Genomic DNA, 19,928 nt, shown 5'->3' with positions numbered 1-19,928 from the left:
AATCCAAATTGCTTTTGATTGATAATTCCTTCAGAATATTTTGCCAAATCTAGATCTGATCTAGTTAATGCTATGTCAGGGGTGGATTTTTTTTAAATGTTTTTTGTTTTGCTTTTTTCTTTAAGGAAAAAAATTTTAAAGGAAAAGTAAATAAAGAAATTTTAGAGTTAGAAAATGTTTTAAAAAAATGTTTTCAAAGTTAGATCAAGATTTTTTATTTTTATTTTTTTGAGCCATCAGCTATCTTTCTTCCTTCTGGAAACTCTTGTGTTTCTGCTTCTTGGTGGCTGTGAAGTAATCTTCACTCTGGAAACCTTTGCGTCTGTTTTCTCAGTCCTGACCTTTACGTGGATTAACAGTGCAACGTGTGATTGCTAACGCCGTGGAGGCCCATCTTCGTGAAATGGAGAGACTGGCCGTGTAAGAGAACCAGCAGAGCCGGCTCCCGCCGCCTCCTGAAGTCTGAGGCCAAAGGTCTGCTCGCTCCCTGGTCAGCCGCTGAGGGACCAGGTGGCAGCGGTACCTGCCACCCCCCATCAGGACACAAACATCTTGTTAGTAAATAGACACGAGGCCACCTGCGGACGGTGCTTCTCAGAAACGGTGGGAGGCAAAGGGTTTATGTTTTCATTTCAAGCAAATCTTAGTGCTGTTGTAGGCTCAGGCACAGGTGACCAAACTGCCGGGCTGAAACGACATCGGAGGCTGCCTGGTAATTAAGGGATGGCTTTGACCAGCCGGGAGGGCCTGTTTCAGTCTTGTAGGCCGGCAAGGGCTTAATCTTATGTTTGTTTAGTTTTCCCCCTGCGAGCACCTCAGTGGGGTTGCTGGTGGGGCTTTCTAAGTGAATGTCCCACTTGTCTTAATTTACTTCCTTAGCAAAAACAGAGAAAACATAGTTGTTTAAAAAAGACAAGAAAAAAAAAAAAAGAGCAAACGCTCATTCCCTTCAGATGTCTATTCATCTTACTTTGAAGTCCAAGGGTAGTGCGAATTTTTGATTTGCAGCAAATTCTGAGATTATCCATTAACTACTGTAGCAGGCTTCCTACTCCCTTTGTAAGTTTTAAAGGGGCCCGGCTCTTTTCTCGGAGCTTATCTTTAAAGAAGTATATTTTCAGCACAGCCGCCTCCCAGAGCCATGGGACAGCTTCTCAAATGTGAAGGGACGTGTTCGAGACTAGGCGCAGCTGCGTGCAGGTGAGGCAGGCCTGGAGCTGCTGCTCTGGGGAGAAGAGCCAGTGCCAGTGCTCCGGACTCTGCGGCCCTCTCGGCAAGGAGGGAGCCGCTTTCGTCATAAGGAATGTTTGCGTTGCGCTCTGTGTAAGGCTTCTGAACGAGAAGGAGTTCTTTATTACAGAATCACTGGAAGTGCCGCGCGGCCTTTATCTCCCTGTTTTGGGATGTCGCGTGTAACGTAAAAGATCCAGGCCCCTGACCTGGCCACAAGAGTCTATACTCCTGGGTGGCGAAAGGAGGGCCCGTTGTCCAGTTTGAGGCTGTGGGTCGAGGAGGGAAGGCAGCAGATCAGGCAATCGGAATCCGCCCAGGCCGGGACAGCCCATGGCTGCGTTGCTGGAATTTCCCTGTCACAGGGCACAGTAGCCGCGACAGCCGTGGAGGACAGTACTGTCGACTTCCCGCGTCAGTGCCCGGTGGCTGGACGTCTGTGCCGCGGCCGGCGGCGCGCCGTTGGAGCCCTTAACGTCCTGCTTTCCCGGCCTCCCCACGTTACTGCCTTTTGGGTTTTGCTTTTGTTTTTTTGTTTGTTTGGTTGGTTGGTTTTTAGCCCTCAGAACTTGAGTCAGCAGCTGTTACTGCAGATCCGCATCAGAAATCATTATCTTGAAGTGTCCTGCAGTCGTTCTTCTTCATCCCCCAAAGATACATAGTTTAACCTCCATGCACAAAAGTTTGGTCATCAAAAAAACAAAAACAAAAACAAAAACAAAACGAAAGTTTGATCATCATCTTTATGGAATAAGTTATGTGAAGGGTACATAGAAGACACTGAGCAAAAACCACCCACCCCTTAAAGCGCTGAGGCAGGAGCAGCGGAGGCTGAGGACCTTCACGGCATTGGCCACGTCACACGCTTGTAGGAAATACTGCACGTAGTTATCGACCTTTTTGACCAATGACCTCCTTGCTTTGCTGTCTTGTGCCACCACCGGGTTTCCAGGGTTTCTGCAAATGAAGTGATTGAGGGGCCCCTTCTCTTGGGTACTCCTCTACTGTGCAGCTCTTTGTTAAGGAGAAGCTGGAAGTTTCTGCTGCACTTGCATCAGCTTCATGGGAGCTGGGTTTGTATCTGGGGCCCTCACTCCGTTTCCTTCGCGGCTGGCTAAGAGCCCGAGGACTCAGCCTGGGGTCTCCGTGGAGGAACAGCACGTCTGAGGTCTCCCTGGGGCTCTGGGGCTCCTCCGCAGGGCAGAGGTGCAGAGGGAGAGAAGCCAGCTCGGCAGCTGACGTCCTCAGGCTCCCATCCCAGCCTCTCCAAAAGGAACCTGCTTCTGGGCTCTAGTGAGGGCAGAGGAAGCTCTCCCTGGAGTCGGCTGGTCAGAAACAGGTCATCCGTAGAGACGTAGAGACGCGTTGAATCACCATTTCCTTGAAGTGGGGGATGGTTGGGAGGAAGGGCAAACTGTGAACTACTTTGCCTTTTCTTCTTTTTTCTTTCACCCGTGATGTAGAATGAGCAGATATTTAGGGATATGAATTCTTGGTTACTTTGGATAACAAAACAATAAATAGGATTTCACACAATCCAAAAGCGGCTTCTATGGTTAACAAAGGTTGCTTGGATAATGAAAAATGTTTCCGGAGCAGACGGCAATCAAACGGTCAGCAAGGTTCTGGTAATCTCGGAGAGGTGTGCAGCCCTGGAATAAGCACGTGTTTCAGAACATAAATAATAGACTAACTCCTGCCCGGAAGGTTCTTCTACATCCAAAGTCCACCTGAAACAACTGCTCTACAGAGTGATGTTGTTTCTTACGCAGATAGTGGCCTCTTGTTATAAGCTCTGTATTGGTTTAAAAAGTTAGATTAGGGGAGCCTGGGTGGCTCGGTCATTTGAGGGTCCACCTCATGACCTCAGGGTCATGGGATCAAGCCCCATCTTGGGCTCTGCTCAGCAAGGAGTCTGCTGGAGATTCTCCTTTTGCCCTTAACCCCCTGTGTGAGCTAGTATGTGGGCACACACTCCCTAAGATAAATCTTTTTTTTTTTTTTTTTTAAAGCACTCATAAAAGATTAAGAGGCAGCTTATCGGTTGAGCATCCAGCTCTTGATTTTGGCTCAGGTCATGATCTGAGGGTGGTGGGATGGAGCCCCTCTGTGCTGGGTGTGGAGCCTGCTTGGGCTTCTATCTCTCCCCCTGCCCCTGCTCACCGTCTCTCTCAAAAAAAATTAAAGAGTTTTAGATTAAATATGGAAACATCTGTTCATCATTCTCATGTCTTTATCCAATAATTCTATTAGAAATATCAACTTTGCCTAATATTTATGCTTTCTGCTAAAGTGCATGCCAGTCTCCAGAGGATGAGACATGGGCAGATAATCATAAAATAGTCTGCTGCAATCCTGGGAGCCCTAGGCTGCAAGTGGAATGCCCCAGATCTTCTAGGTCTGGTACCTCAATGAGGAAGGAGGACCCAGAGGTCCAGCCTCCCTAGATTCTGTTCTCCGACCCCCCAATCTCCTTACTTACTGACCAGAGAAACCTTTTTAGCTTGTGGATTTTGATGAGGGTGAGGAGGAGGTATTAGAAGCTGAAGTTCTTGTTTGATTTTAACAGCAACAAATTTTAATGAAATAATCCCCTAATAGTTGGAGAACTATTTCCATTTGAGCATAATTTGAATTTACCAAACTTCACCACTTTCAAAAGACCCAAAACATTTCACCTTATTCCTTTTAAGGATTATAAAGTAGAGCAAGGGGAAAAAATAAACCGCTAATAAAGGATAATAGCAGTTTGGCAGGCAGCTGTTCTTAGTTTCATCAAAAGAATGACTGGTAAATTTAGTTGTTTTTTTTTTTTAATACTAAAGAATGTCTTTTAAAAAGTTATATTAGATCCTTTGGGTACTTACTGAAGTAGATTAGTACATTAAATCTGGATTCAAATTCCAGAATAAAGCTGATGACTACACATAATTATGTCCCACCTGCCTTAAATCATGTTATTCATTTTCTTCAGAATTGAGCTGGAATCCATCTTTCCACTTTGTCTAAATTTCACTTACTGGGGAGTGATCAGGGTCTGGGAGGAATAAGCCAGGTTGAGGTTACCTTTATCAACAGCTGTCTTATCTTTGTAGCCACAAGTGGATTTCGTGGATGGGCACCGTTCAGTAGAAATATAAGGCAACCACATACGTAATTTATAGTTTTCTAGTTTCTATATTAAAAAATATTTTTAAAAACATGAAATTAGTTTCACAGTACGTTTTATTTAACATAAGCAAAATATTTCAACATGGAATCAGTTTAAAATCATTGAGACATTTTGCATACTTTCTTTTCACCAAGTCTTCTAATTTGCTGTGTGTTTTCTACCTAGCCCGTCTCAGTTTGAGTTAGCTACGTTGTAAGCGCTCAGTAGTCCCCAGGTGGCTAGTAGCTACCATGTGGGACGGCACAGTGTTAACACGGTGTGTGTAAGGAGATAGCTGGAGGTGAGGCTTTTACCTGTCAAACCAGGAGTTAGAGCTTCACCCCCAAACACTATGGGAGCCATCAAAGGATGTTAGGCAGAGAAGTGTTTTTAATTTTAATTCTTGGCAGTCTCCGAGAATATAAATTAGAGATTCAGGAGTTGGGGCCTCAAGCAAGAAGCATGCTAGGAGGCTGCTGTTTGTCTAAGTGAGGAGTGATAGGAACCTGAACTAAAACATGAGAAACACAGACCAAAGGAAGTGTGTCTGAGGGGGGTAGGGGGTAAAATCATCAGAATTTGGGGGTGACTCCTGCGTCTTAGGAGACGGAGTAATCTGGGACAGTTGTCAGGCTTCTTTCTCCTTTGCGTCGTCGGGCCAGCAGTCGAAGTGTTACCTGAATGGAGGGAGGGCAGGTTGGCGCAGGGGAGAGGGGTTCAGCATGGCCCATGTTGCCTTTGAGGCGTCTCTGGCAGGTGGATAGGTCTCGTTTGACGTGTAAGAGTTCACACAAGAGACTGTAGCCTTGGAAGCTGGAAAGGCTGGGTAGGAACATTCGGTACTTAAAGTGCCAAGGAAAACGTTAGGCAGTAGCAAGAAGGGGACGTAAGACTGAGGTATCAAGGACAGCTTTATAGAAAAGGTGGGATCTGAGCAGAGTTCAGTTACAGGATGGGGAGGATTCAGAAAGTCAAAGATAACAGAAGAGGCGCAGAGTTGTAGAGAGGGAAGAAAGTATGAGTCTATGAGACGTGTTTAAGCGACACCGAATAAACCTGTCCTGCTGGGCCAGATGGGATTAGGGCTGAGATCAAAGCGGGTCTAATGCGGTTTGCAGACATGTTTTGTTTGGCTTGCGTGGGGTTGGATCATGCAGCGTTCTAAATATGAGGCAGGTGCCAACATTTCCACACAAAAAATTTCTGACTTTCCTTTAAAACGAAAGGGGGCTGGGAGACAGACTTGGCAACGTGGTGGTCCTACATGGTGAAAATCAACTTAAATACGTGCTCCCTCTCTCCAACGAGACTGTTTCCCTCCTTAATGTTACTTGCCGGAGTCCTGTAGGTATTTGCATTTTCTGCTTTTGAGTCGAGGATCGGTAGGTAATAAAGGCACAAGGATAGACTGGTGACAGATTATGAAGGGCTTCTGATACCAAACTAGAGAATATAAGCGTAGGCGGGAGGCAGCTGATGACTAAGGGATTGATGAGATTAAACTCCTATTTAGAAGGATTGTTCTGGACCAGCGTGAAAATACAGAAGTTAGGGAGAAGGGTTAGCAGTTTTGAAAAGGAAAAGACAGATGTGGTGGTGTTGGCACATCCAAGTGGGCATAAAAATGCGAAATGGAAGTCTCTTAAGGGGATGTCATTCATCCCCAAGGCTACTAGGACCACCTGGGAACCATTGGGCCATTGAACTTGCGGGGTAATTTGCTTTGCAGGCTTCTGGAATTCCGGCCAAAGTTTGGCGTAGGGAACAGTAAGTGATTGTCTCAAACAGCTGTTTGGATTTGTTCAAACGTCTCTGTGATTTCAGAGCAAACAGTGGGAGTACAGACATGCTTTCTCTCCTCCTTGTGAGCACAGATGATCATTGAGAGAATGGAAGTGCTAGCACAGGGGTGACCCTTAGGGGCCGTGGAGCAACGCTTACGGCAGTGGGTGCTGAGCTGCGTGTTTTGTCGCCCAGTATAACACCTGCCTGGTCACGCTGCCTTTCAAAACGTTGTCAGGTGGCCGTTTTACAGTCACTATTCTAGGTACACTGTAAATTAAGAGGAAAGGTCCTTTAAAAAAAATAGGCTAAAATTAATATCTGATCATTACTAACTGTGTCAGGCACTGTTCTAGGTTCTTCACGCAGATCCCTTAATCTTCACAGCCACCCCTTGAGGTACTGTTACTATCTCCAGTCTACAGACAAGGAAACTGAGGACCTAGAGGTTAAGAACTTACTCAAGGTCACCAGGCTGATGAGGGATAGAACCTAGACTTGAACCCAAGCAGTCTCTGGGAGAGGCTTCTCTCTTACCTGCCGTGTTAACCGCCTCGGCGTCTGTCTGTCCTGATGCCGCATGACAGGCAAATTCGCAGGGAGGGAACCTGATGCTCCTACCCTGGAAACCCCGGGGCGACTTATTTCAGGGGTGTCAGTTGGGTTCAGGTTCTAGAAGATGCGAAACTGCCTTTAAGGAGAGCAGAGAATGGGGTCCTTAGATGACCCTGAGAGAGCGGGGTTGTAGGAGGGCGCTCCTCTGGCGAATGGCTCCATGTTCCCTTAGGAAATGTGTCATCGGTAACCCTTTTTTGAAATAAGACCTCCCATGAGGATCCTTGTTTTCTTTTATGCGAGCTAAATCAGGTTAGCCTTGGCTTCATACGTTCTGATGAAAAATTATCACAGAAGAAACTATAAATATTTGGATTTGGAAGGAGGTGAGAGTCCATCACATGGTGGAGACACAAAAGCATTTTGTGTCAAAACTTGTCAGCTTTCCCCGCCGTATTTAGTGTTGCTTCTTTCTCTTCGGTCCACAGATGAAACACGTGAATGAAAGATTTCAAGATGGAAAAAATAAAGAAGTGATTCTCATGTGCATTGGCATCACTTCAGGAGTCGGACGGCTGCTCTTTGGCCGGATTGCAGATTACGTGCCTGGTGTGAAGAAGGTCTACCTTCAGGTACTTTCTTAGGCCACTTTTCCTCCCAGCAAAATTATCTTTATCACCTCATGTCTTGTTATAGGTATTTACTTGCTTAAATTCTTCTGTAAAAATGACAAGTATTTTCTAGACCCTAACTTCTACCAGCAGTCTTTCAAGGGCAAAATTGGTTGAGTTTTGGGTTTTCAACTTGGGAGATTGGCGCTCAAACAGCAACCTTATTTGTTTTGTCATGGAACTCCACCAAATCAGAATGTTTTTCGCCCATTGCTTTTTCTAAGAAGAATGTTTTATTTTTGGCACAGCTCTCACGGTCATGTGCCTTTTGCAATATCTTGTGAAATTCAGGGGTGTGTGTTTCTTTTGAACTTCTTTATTGCCGATTGCCTCCTGGGATTGAGGGGTGCGCGCTACACTAACGGTGATTCCAGATCGTACCGACACTCATTCGACAAGTACCTAAATGACTCCTTCGTGCCACATACCGTGCTAAATGCTGCGGATGAAGCGTGAGCCATGGTCTGTGCCCTCAGTTAGTTGCTAATGGTCTCATGGTGCTGCAGCGCGGCGGAATACTGACTATTATAGATGGGTGCCATAGAAACATCTGGATCACTAGTGAGGGTCGGAGCAGGCCTCCAGGGCTGCTGGGGGGCTAAGAGGTGAGTGGTAGACAGGTAGATAAGGAAGGCAGAGAAGTGTGTCCAAGCCGAGGAAACCACATGGGCAGAGAGGTGGAGGTGTGACACAGTATGTTGTGTCTGGGAAACTGAGTAAAAGGAGATGAAGGGGCATAAAGGGAGAGCGAAAATCGACGATCTGGAGGGAGAAGCAGGGGCCAGGTCAGTAAGAGGATGAACAGTATCCTGAAATCTACCAGGAGCCCTCGGAGGGTCCGAACCAAGCAATGGGGACAGGAGTTGGATTTTATTAAGCTCAATCCAGTGACTGCGAAGGGTGGGATGAGGTGGAGGACGGGCACAAAGGCTACATCCCGTACAGCCCCATCTCCAGAACAGGCTGCGCCACAGAGGCAGAAGGCAGGTCAGTGGTTGCCTGGGTCTTGGGGGGCAGGGGGATGTCACTGGGGGCGGGGGGAATGTTTTTGGGGATGATGTAAATGTTGTACAGTTAGGCAGGAGTGACGGTTGTACGACTTTGTTAACCAAAGCCCACTAGTTATGTACTTTAAAATGGGTGAATTTTATGGTAGGTGAATTTATATCTCAGTAAAGGTTTTTTTTTTAAAGTGGAGGCCAAGGGACTTGCTGGAGCCTAGTGAAGTAGTCCAGACAGGAGGGGTTCAGGTGGGAACACTGGGATCAAACAGTAAAATAGGGACACTGGGAATGAGAGTCTGATGGAGCCACCTAGGCTGCGTCTCAGATTTGTGGCTCCGTCAACAGTGGACGGTTGTGCTGTTTCATAAAGATCGGTAGTTCGTAAATGGGAGTGAGACTCTGGGTTCATCTTTGCCATTTTAAATTTGTGGTGCTTGTGGGAGAGCCGAGTCTGGAGCCCCTGAGAGACTCTGCGAGACCTGTGGGACTTCGGCCTTCGTGTGGCAGGAGTAGCAGAGGATGAACGGGGTGGCCAGGCGGGTGGGGAGGAAGCAGGGCACAGCGTGCGTCCAGGGACAGGAGTGGTCAGCCGTGTGAGCAGCTGGCGAGAGGGCAAGCACGTTACAGACTTAAAGGTTTTCATTGGATTTAGCCACAGTTTCAGTGAAGTGGCAGGTGCTGAAGATTGATCTCGATCCCTGGGTAAGCGGCGGTGTAGACGAGTTAGGCCAAAAGCTTAGCTGTGGAAGGAAGGTGAAGGGGAGCCCGGGGAGGGGGCGTTTGGGATTGGGGAATCGTGTCTGCTCACTATACGGATGGGAGGCAGTATTTGATCTGGGCCTCGGAGGAGAGGTGGGATTTGGGCACGGGAAAATGATGAGGAGACATTTATTACAGATAAAGCAACTTCCATTAATTGATGTGAAATAACAACAGCCACCACTTACTGACAGGGCCCCATGTGCCAACGTGAGCCTCGTGCCCACGTTGCTTGAGCCTCGTGCAGTGTTCTTGCTCAGCCCAGCCCTCGAGGACCTCTCGTGGCTCCTTCCACACCGTAGGGAGGTGCCCCACGGCGGGCGTCTGCGTGAGGTCCCGGCAGACAGCTGGAGGAAGGAGTGGAAGGCAGTGTAGACAGCTGGGAGAGTAGCTACATCTGAAAGCATCTGCTGTACGATCATCCCCCTCTTGCTAAGACCGAACTGTGGACATTCTTGTGCAACCTTTGGTCTTGTTCTCGAGGGCCAAGAGAACCCTCTAATGGACACTTGTTGCATTACAGACCTTCAGCTCCCTTTCATGCTTTCCAAAGATTGTGTCCTCTGTGCTCCACCTAGACCCTGGCGGGGTGAGGCCAACAAGACACACGTGGTCTCTGAGTTCCTGGAGCCATCTGGGGGCAGGGAAGATGAAGAGCTCAAGAGGGGAGGGAGAGTGACGTGGGGAGAGGCTGGAAAGCTAGGCAGGGCCAGATTATACGCGGCCTTCAAAGCCAAGAGGAAGAGATGTTACTTTAAGTGTAGTAGGTCTTTGTTGGAGAATGACGTGGTCTGATTTCATGTTGAAAAAAAAAAAAGAGGGATGCCTGAGTGGCTCAGCAGTCAAGTGCCTGCCTTTTGCTCGGGGTGTGATCCCGGATTCTCAGGTTCGAGTCCCACATCAGGCTCCCTGCATGGAGCCTGCTTCTCCCTCTGCCTGTGTCTCTGCCTTTCTCTCTCTGTCTCTCATGAATAAATAAATAAAAACCATTAAAAAAAAAAAAAAGATTTATTTATTTATTTATTTGAGGGAGGGCAGAGGGAGGGAATCTCAAGCAGACCCCTTAGTGAGCGTGGAGCCCAACACAGGGCTCGATCTCACAACCCTGAGATCATGACCTGAGCCGAGATCCAGAGTCAGATGCTTAACCGACTGAGCCACCCGGCGCCCTCGATTTCACATTTTAAGGTGACTGTGGTTGTATGTGGAGGAGAGATTGCTGGGACGGGAGCAGTCATCCGTTCTCCACAGTAGCATATGCTGAGTCCCAGGTGAGAGGACTGCATCTCAGAGAGGCCCGTGGAGGAGAAAGGCGGCCTTCGGTGTGTCCTGCGGCTGCGGGGCCACCAGTGGGCCCCTCCTGGGAACGCAGTGGCACAGGAGCCAACACGGGCCTAACCCATGTGGCTACTGGACTCGCCCCTTTCTGTCACTCCCCTCCTCTGTCTCTCCTTTTTCCTGGCTTCCCTGCCCAACTCCCAGCCATCCCGTGTGGTTTTTGATTCTTGGCTGTTCTCTGCTGCAGCCAACTCCAGCTCTGCCTGTTTGCTTGTTCCTCTTTCCCTCGCTGGCCGTCTGCCTTCTGGCCTCACCTCTAGAGGTGGAATGCCCCCACTGCCTACCTTCCTTACCTTCCTGTCACCGCTGGTGCAGATGTACCCGCTCCCCACTCTGGTCTGCGAGAGCCCGACCCCGGGGGGCTGTGACAGTTCTCTCCCCTTCCCGCCTCCCAGCAGCCGGGCACAGAATACACTTCACAAGCTCCCACGTGGTCTAATTTCTGGCCACAGTGACCTTGGGTTTGGGAGGCTACGGAGCAGAAGAGCACAGGCTCTGGAGTGAGAGAAGAGTTCACCCCAGATCTCGTCACCAGCTGTCTCCAGAACCAGCAGAGGGCTACGGGAAGGATTCATGACGACGACTTACATAAAGCGTCGGCCCACAGCGGACGATTAATAAACCCTTCCTTTTATTATGTTTTAATATTGTCAAATACTGAAGCAGATCCTGATTCGGAACAGGTCTCATGAAAGGAGACCTTAGTTATCCTGAACTAGAAATCTTTGCTTTTAATTTTTTTTTTAATTTTTTTTTTTTTAAGTAATCTGGACACCCAGCGGGAGGCTCAGACTCACAGCCCTGAGGTCAAGAGTTGGTGTTCCACTGAGTGAGCCAGCCAGGTGCCCCGGAGACCTTTGCTTATGGATAGATTCTTCAGCCCTGTTGAGGAGTCTCACACTTGGGATGCCGTGGGGGCTCAGTGGTTTAGCACCTGCCTTTGGCTCAGGCCGTGATCCTGGAGTTCAGGGATCAAGTCCCGCATCCCTGCATGGAGCCTGCTTCTAACTCTGCCTGTGTCTCTGCCTCTCTCTGTGTGTCTCTCGTGAATAAATAAATAAAATCTTTAAAAGAGTCTCACACTTTTGCTTCTGAATTTAAACTCTATCAAGGTCCTGGTTTCCAGGTATTTTCAGTCTATTTTATTTTATTTTATTATTTATTTTTTAAGATTTTATTTATTCATGAGAGAGAGAGAGAGAGAGAGAGGCAGAGACACACGCAGGCAGAGGGAGAAGCAGGCTCCCTGCAGGGAGCCCAATGTGGGACTTGATCCCGGGACTCCAGGATGACGCCCTGGGCCGAAGGCAGGCGCTGAACTGCTGAGCCACCCAGGGATCCCCAGCCTGACCATTTTAAATTCTGAGCAAAGAGATGACTAAACTGCATTTTATGGAATAATAATGGTTAAAGGCTTTCTGCTCTGGGTTCCTGGCCGGAGTCTCTGAAAGCCTGGAAACTTTATATTGAATAAATTAGTAGGAGCAACACTGACTCTGTGTGTCTGCCTCTGAAAATGCCTTCTGCTTATTCAGGTGCAGCTCATTTTTCTTCTTGAGCTATACTTAGATTCCTGAGCAAAACTTAAACTGACGTTTCTCCAAGAATATTCTCCTTGTGATAGAAATGGGGAAGGATAATAGCAGAAAAAAAGCAAACAATTTTTTTTTTGTCCTTATATAAACTAACTCAAGCAAGGACCTTCTGTAATAGAACCTATAATATTGTGACAGAAGATTTTCCTTGGATGGTTTTAAGAAACCAAAAGCAAGAAATACTGTCAATGCCTTATTAAATCTGTGCCAGAGACTAGAAGAGAATTATGGACCTTTAAATACCTCATGTAAACCTAACCAGAGCTGCTGTGTTTGAGGAGGGGGAAAAAGCTCATAGTAATACTAAATTTATTTGTCAAACTGGAGCGCAGTATTTACAAATCAGTAGTTGATGGATGGAGCAATACTTATTTGGGGGCCTGATAAAGTACGGAAACTCCCATATGAACAGTTCACTAGCTTTTTTCTGAGAGATGCTAAAGGGTAAGTGTGTAAATGCCTATGAATTTAATTCTTAAAGAAAAACAAAGAAATTTTACTTTTAAACTTTTTATAAATTTATTTTTTATTGGTGTTCAACTTGCCAACATATAGAATAACCCCCAGTGCCCATCCCATTCAAGTGCCCCCCTCAGTGCCCGTCACCCAGTCACCCCCATTCCCCGCCCACCTCCCTTTCTACCACCCCTAGTTCGTTTCCCAGAGTTAGGAGTCTCTCATGTTCTGTCTCCCTTTCTGATATTTCCCACTCATTTTTCTCCTTTCCCCTTTATTCCTTTTTAAATAACAATTTCTATTTAAGCTATTAAAACTTAACAATTTTGAGTAACAACTAATGATTATTGTCAACTAATTGAAAAAAGAGAGAATATAGTTGCTATAGTTTGAACTGAGGAGAACTCGTAGTCAGGTAAAGTATTAAGGAATCATATGCTCATGGGGGAGAATGACTGGCTTGTTACCAGAAATTGCTGACAGATTAAGTTCTGTGACTGTAACAGCTATGAAGGCAGGTGCAGAGGGGTCGTTTGGGCGGACTTAGATAACATGAGCCCTGTTGCTGTCACTCAGGCAAGTTTTCCACAAGGGTGCACGGTTCTTTTTTATTTTTGGATAAAGCAAAGTGTAATTTCCCCTTGATGTACACAGCAGTTGCATTCCTGGCATATTCCGATGTTTTAAAATTCTACAAAAATATTTTGTCTTTGTGTAAATCAGAGTTAGATTCTAGGTTCAAATAAGTAGAAATAGGTTATTCACCTATATAAATGTCATTCCAGAGTCTTTTTTTTCTTTGTCTTTCCAGATTCTAAAAAAAAAAAAAAATTTTTTTTTGCAAGGGAAAAAAGAAAAACAAATGAGAAAGCAAGGCACAGGCAAAACAATAGTCTTTTCAGCCCTAGAGAGTAGAACTAGGACTGAGAAAGACAGTTTGCCCATGTGAGGGGAAGGCACATCTTTTAGGATATTTAAAATGAATAGTAATGGAAAATAATAATAAAGTTATACGCTTAAATATATAATAATAAATTTGAGACTTTTTTTATTTTAGAGAGGTGGGGAGAGGCAGAGGGAAAGAGAATCTTAAGCAGGCTCCATGCCCAGTGCAGAGGCGACATGGGGCTCGATCTCATGACCCTGAGGTCATGACTTGAGCTGAAATCAAGAATCTGATGCTTAACCGACTGAGCCACCTAGACACCCCTAAATTTGAAACACTTGGGATCCCTGGGTGGTGCAGCGGTTTAGCGCCTGCCTTTGGTCCAGGGCGCGATCCTGGAGACCCAGGATCGAATCCCACGTCGGGCTCCCGGTGCATGGAGCCTGCTTCTCCCTCTGCCTGTGTCTCTGCCTCTCTCTCTCTGTGACTATCATAAATAAATAAAAATTAAAAAAAATTTTTTGAAACACTTAAGTTTTTTTTTTTTTTTTTTTTTTTTTACAAAATGAACCAAAGGACAAAAATTGGAAGGGGCCAAAAATGTATAGAAAAATCAGGATAACTACCAAGAGTAAAGCACCTGGGTCTCATGTTACATAAATTTGAGAAAAATATTCATTTATTGAGCACAGTTGGCTTTGTCCAAATAGCATGCTAGGCTTTCAATAAATCACTCTGGTTCTCATATCTTGGAAGAGACTCTTACTGAACAAAACAGTGAAAGAATAGGAAACCTATTCAAAGAACAAAATATTCTTGAAAGTTAACCTTGTGCAGTCACAGTGGCATGGTTGGGAATGTTTGGTCTGTGGCTTTACCAATTAAATCCGTCGAATGTGGCCCCACACGGTGTCCTGAAGTTTTATTCTAGATTCTCTGGGGTTTGTGATAATAGGTAAGTTTCTAAGAGTCCAATGATTTTCCAGGTTTATCTCTCTTTATGTTTGTAGGTAGAGTTAAAAATGTCTGTATAATTAAGACTATTCAAGTGTGGTTAGTTTATCAGTGACAACACTCTTGAAATCTTTCCCTGCTTATGAATTTCAAACCACTTTCTACATTGTGATTTATTTTAGGTCTTTCTGTGTAGATGGGAAACATCAGGAAGCCTTTTCACTTGCTCAAGGTCACAGAGAACTGGAAGGAACCTGGTCTTGTTCCTCTGAACCTTAGTTCTGCAGCCTGCTAGGCTGCAGTCCACTAACTACCCACGTGAAGAGATTATGCATGTGTTTTCAGTGAAGTTGAGTTGGAGAAAACGTTTAAGTAGAAAATAAAAAGGGGCACCTGGCTCAGTTGGTTAGGTTAAGCGTCTGGCTTCCACTCAAGTCGTGACCGGGCTCTGGGTCCCTGCTCAGCGGGGAGCCTGCTTCTCCCTCTGCACCCGCCCCCCAGCACCACCCCCTGCTCTCTCTCTCGTTCTGTCTCTCAAATGAATAAATAAAATGTTTAAAAAAGAAAAACATCAGGAGAATGGGAGATTGTGTTCTCTAGAAAATATGAGGTGCCAGACTTATCAAATAACTAACTCAAGCGTTTTAAACTAATCATCATACCATAAAGTCATATTTCAATAATGAAGGAGAAAAATTTACTCGACTGTATGGTATGATGGTGTCAAAAGAGATCTGACCTGGAGTTTGAAACTTTAAGATTCTGTTTATTTGAGAGAGAGAGAGAGAGCATGAGCAGGGGTGGGGGAGAGGGAGAAGCAGACTCCTCACTGAGCAGGGAGCCCGATGTGGGACTCGATCTCAGGACCCTGGGATCATGACCTGAGCTGAAGGCAGACGCTAACTGACTAAGCCACCCAGGTGCCCCTGAAACTTTTTTGTGGGGTCACCGGACCATTTGTGTTAAAGGCAGCTGGAGAACTTGGCAAAACTGCGCTTCCTGTGTCCCTACACAGTCTGTGGCGTCAGGCGCTCCTCAGGTGATCCTGCTGCGGACGAGGTTGTGAGGGGGTGTCCTGAGGCGAGCCACCAAGTTTGGTGTGCCAAAGGTGTGCCTTGTGGGTCCTAGGAAAGACAGAACCGAAGATGGTGATGCAGCTGGCTGCTGCTTACATGGTCTCTCCCTTCCCCAGGCCCCTCGTCCTTGGGGGATACCCTCTGGGACCGTGCCATCTGCTACTGCTTGTGCAGACCACGGTTCTCGGGGCGGGGGGCACATTACTAAACGTCTCCTGGCATCACTCTCTGCATCTGTAACATGGGCATAACCTTAGTGCCCACCTCACAGAGTTGTTGGGAGATCATTAGCTAAAGTGCTTAGGACAGTGCCTGGCATTTAGTAAACACTAAAGAAAGGATAGCTGCTATTATACACATATTTTTTAAAAGACTAATGCCTTTTTATTTATTTTTAAAATTTTTTTAAAGATTTTATTTATTTATTCATGAGAGACACAGAGAGAGAGAGAGAGGCAGAGACACAGGCAGAGGGAGAAGCAGGCTCCATGCAGGGAGCCCGACACGGGACTTGATCCCAGGTCTCCAGGGTCACACCCTGGGCTAGAGGCAGTGCTAAACCACTGAGCTGATGTGGGACTCGATCCCAGGACCCTGAGATCCCGGGCTGCCCCTGATGCTTTTTAAAAACATTTCTTCTGCTGACTAGTGACCTGTCCAGTTTTATTTAGTTCTTTGCCTAAAAGAATGATTGAATTGTCTGCTCCTTTTTTTGTACCCACCATACTCTGAATATGCAATTATGGCAACATCTAGAACACTTGATGGGTACTCGTTTTACATGTTCATCTCCCCACAACCCACGGGTAGGACCCATGTCTTCTGCACATACCACAGCACAGAGCACAGGAGCTGCCAGACAGCAAAATCAAGTGTTGGGTCCTACTAACTGAGGTTACATGAAAGTGTCCTGTGGCTCAAAATATGCCTCAGCCTTAACTCTGGGGGCTTAAATAGGGTCTGATTGTGCTATGTCACCAGAAGACAGTGTCTGAAAGTACATATTGATTTACACTATCAAGTAAAATTGGATTACAAAATTAGTTCTTAGGATGTTCTAGTAGGATATGTTTATGTTTTCATTTGCATATTATACATATTTCCTACGATAGTCAAAACTTAATTGGAATTTGAATAATCAAAACTCAGTACATATTTATGTAATGCATATCAAATCATAGTTATTTTAATCTCTCACTTGGTCTGAATATCCAGAGTATGTCTGGATGTCTGGAATATTGGCAGGCAATATATTCTTAATTATTTAAGTATCTAAACCTTCTGTCATTATCAAACTGGAAGCTCTGTGATGTGAAGTACTTATCTTTTGGGGTTTTTTTTTTTAAGATTTTATTTATTTTGAGAGAGAAAGAGGGAGAGTGAACCTGAGTCGGGTAGGGGCAGAGGGAGGGGGAGAACCGGGCCCCCCTCTGAGCAGGGAGCCCAGTGCGGGACCCAGTCCTAGGCCTCTGGGATCAGGACCTGAGCCCAAGGCAGATGCTTAACTGACTGAGATGCCCAGGTGCCCTGAAGTACGAATCTTGCTGGCGTATTTTCCTTTTATGAAGGACTAACACCAATAGGGTATATGCAATTTCAAAGTCGGATGTTTGATGAATGAATTTGAGCTGATTTTCAAAGAACAAATATTTATTGAGTACTGACCAGGTGCAAGATTCTTAATCCTTAGAATATCTAGACCAAAGATGATTTTTTGTACAGATTCTGACCTCAAAGAACTTACAGGCTAGAAGGGAAAGTAAGTATATAAAAATATTTATTTTATTCTCTCCTGTTATGGAAATTTTGAGAAAGTGCTAGAACTTAGGGGAGATGATTATGGGAGTTGATATATATATAAAATCAAGGTGAACTGGGCCAGGGAGGCAACTAACCGGTGGTCAGCTACAAGTCCCAAGCAGGTTGCTCAGTAATTATAACATTCACCTTTCCTGAGAGCAGAGTTGACATTGTGGTGTCTTGTCCTAGGTACTCTCCTTTCTCTTCATTGGTCTGATGTCCATGATGATTCCCCTGTGTAGGGTCTTTGGGGCCCTCATTGCTGTCTGTCTCATCATGGGTCTCTTCGATGGATGCTTCATTTCCATTATGGCCCCCATTGCCTTTGAATTAGTTGGTGCCCAGGATGTTTCTCAAGCAATTGGATTTCTACTTGGATTCATGTCTATACCCATGACAGTGGGACCACCTATTGCAGGTAAATGTAATGATTCTCCAGTAATTATATGTAAAATATATTATGATTTATTGGTTACTGGTCTTTTGCTTTTGCGTGTGCCTTATTGGTAACATTTTTGATGAGACCAGCCTTGGATGACACGTTGAAAAAGTTTGATGAGGAATCCCTCTTATTCTTACTGATACATGACACACTCTATAAAATGTATAATTGTAATCTTCTGGGCTTTAAGCTTTCACAATTCCTATATCTCATTTAGTATGTGTTTTGAAGAAATAGAATCATGGTTGCTTTTAAAAAAGAGATGAAGATTCTGAAAGATTTCTATTTTTTTTCTTAAAGATTTTATTTATTTATTCATGAGAGACACAGAGAGAGACAGAGACACAGGCAGAGGGAGAAGCAGGCTCCATGCAGGGAGGCCAACATGGGACTCGATCCTGGGACTCCAGGATCATGCCCTGAGCCAAAGGCAGATGCTCGACCGCTAAGCCTCCCAGGGGTCCCTGAACGATTTCTAAATATGCTTTGTGTCAGAAATCATATCCTCCCTAGAAATAACTAATGGAAAATAACACTAAGTGGAAACAATTCAAATGTCCATGAGTCGATGAATGGTTAAACAGAATGTGGTGTAGCTATACAAGGGGATATTACGCAGCCATAAAAAGGAATGAAGTACTGTACCCATACATGCCACCCCATAGGTGAGTCTTGAGAACATTATGCTAAGTAAAGAAGCTGGATACAAAAGGCCACATACCGTGTGGTTTTATTTATATGAAATATCCAGAATAGGTAAATCCACAGAGGCAGAGTGCAGATTGGGGGCTTCCAGGGGCTGGAGGGAAGGGTAATGAATTAGGGAGTAACTGCTTCATGGGTAGGGTGCTTCCTTCTGGCGTGATAAAAACATTTTGGGACTAAATAGAGGTGGTGGTTGGATAACACTGTGAATGTGGTAAACACCATGGAAATGGTTAATTTTATGTTATAGGAATTTCACCTTTAGAGTCTTCTGAGTAGTATAAAGATGCCTCGTGTTCAATAAGACTTGGGTGCCAATGTGAATTATTAGGTTACGATTCGATAAAATTAGGATAAAATTCCAATGTATGTATTGTCATCTGTGTCTGGCATGTGAGAGGCTCAGTGACAGTTCACTCTCATGTCTAGGACCACACATATCAATCAGCACCTTTGCCAACTGGGGACCTAGTCATGAATCAAGCGGGCAGTCACTAAAGGTCACAGTCTCCCTACAGGAGAACCTTCCCTCCAGCCCTCCCCCTGCCCCCATCTCCCTCCAGCCCTCCTCTTGCTCCCCATCTCCATCCAGCCCTCCCAGGCCACCATCTCCCTCCAGCCCTCCTCCTGCTCCCCATCTCCCTCTAGCCCTCCCCCTGCTCCCCATCTCCCTCCAGCCCTCCCAGGCCCCCATCTCCCTCTAGCCCTCCCCCTGCTCCCCATCTCCCTCCAGCCCTCCCCCTGCCCCCATCTCCCTCCAGCCCTCCTCCTGCTCCCCATCTCCATCCAGCCCTCCCAGGCCACCATCTCCCTCCAGCCCTCTTCCTGCTCCCCATCTCCCTCCAGCCCTCCCAGGCCCCCATCTCCCTCCAGCCCTCCTCCTGCTCCCCATCTCCCTCCAGCCCTCCCAGGCCACCATCTCCCTCCAGCCCTCCTCCTGCTCCCCATCTCCCTCCAGCCCTCCCGGGCCCCCATTTCCCTCTAGCCCTCCCCCTGCTCCCCATCTCCCTCCAGCCCTCCCCCTGCTCCCCAATCTCCCTCCAGACCTCCCCCTGCCCCCCATCTCCCTATAGGAGAACCCTGTCCCCCAAGTAAAACACTATTTACACTATTTTTATACCTTGGAAGACTAGATTTTTAGGGTTTCCAAGTCTACAACAGATTATAAGCAGCACTTTGGTAGGAATGGTGTTTCCAATGAGAAATAACTGATAACAGATCAATAACAAAGGTGATAATCGGAAACTTCCAAAGTAGGCAGAACAATACACAGCAACTGGGAGCAGAGAGCTCTGGACTCACCGGGAGGCTGAGGGGTCATAGTATTACAGCCAAATATGATAACCAGTGTTCGTAAGGAGGAAAGGTTTACTCGTATACAGAATATTCTGATTCAGAAGACAGGAAGATTGGATCTTTGGATATATTGTATGTTTTAGGCTTCTCTCTAGAATAAACATACATGTCTTTAATGTGTCGGTACTTAACTGGACAAATTCTCAGCTGTTTATTTTGAAAAGTTAA

At 45.9% G+C, this 19,928-nt stretch overlaps 1 protein-coding gene and 1 long non-coding RNA gene across 3 annotated transcripts in view; one reads left to right on the top strand and one right to left on the bottom strand.

The window, feature by feature from the left end:
• SLC16A10 (solute carrier family 16 member 10) overlaps nt 1-19,928 on the top strand; it is a 124,904-nt gene that overhangs the window by 95,366 nt on the left and 9,610 nt on the right. The window contains exons 4-5 of the mRNA XM_041723050.1: nt 7,207-7,350; nt 17,447-17,675. Of these exons, the coding sequence (XP_041578984.1) occupies nt 7,207-7,350; nt 17,447-17,675 (373 nt within the window). The remainder of the gene's footprint in view (nt 1-7,206; nt 7,351-17,446; nt 17,676-19,928) is intronic.
• The window catches only part of LOC121472068, a 31,111-nt gene continuing 25,151 nt past the window's right edge, over nt 13,969-19,928 (bottom strand). Inside the window, exon 4 of one of the 2 annotated variants that reach the window (XR_005982773.1) lies at nt 13,969-15,505. This is a non-coding gene — a long non-coding RNA (uncharacterized LOC121472068). The remainder of the gene's footprint in view (nt 15,506-19,928) is intronic. The other variant, XR_005982770.1, reaches the window with a different exon arrangement.

This window comes from Vulpes lagopus, chromosome 1 (genome assembly GCF_018345385.1).
Source record: "Vulpes lagopus strain Blue_001 chromosome 1, ASM1834538v1, whole genome shotgun sequence".
NCBI classification, from domain to species: Eukaryota; Metazoa; Chordata; class Mammalia; order Carnivora; family Canidae; genus Vulpes; species Vulpes lagopus.
This window is presented reverse-complemented; position numbering and strand designations above follow the sequence as displayed.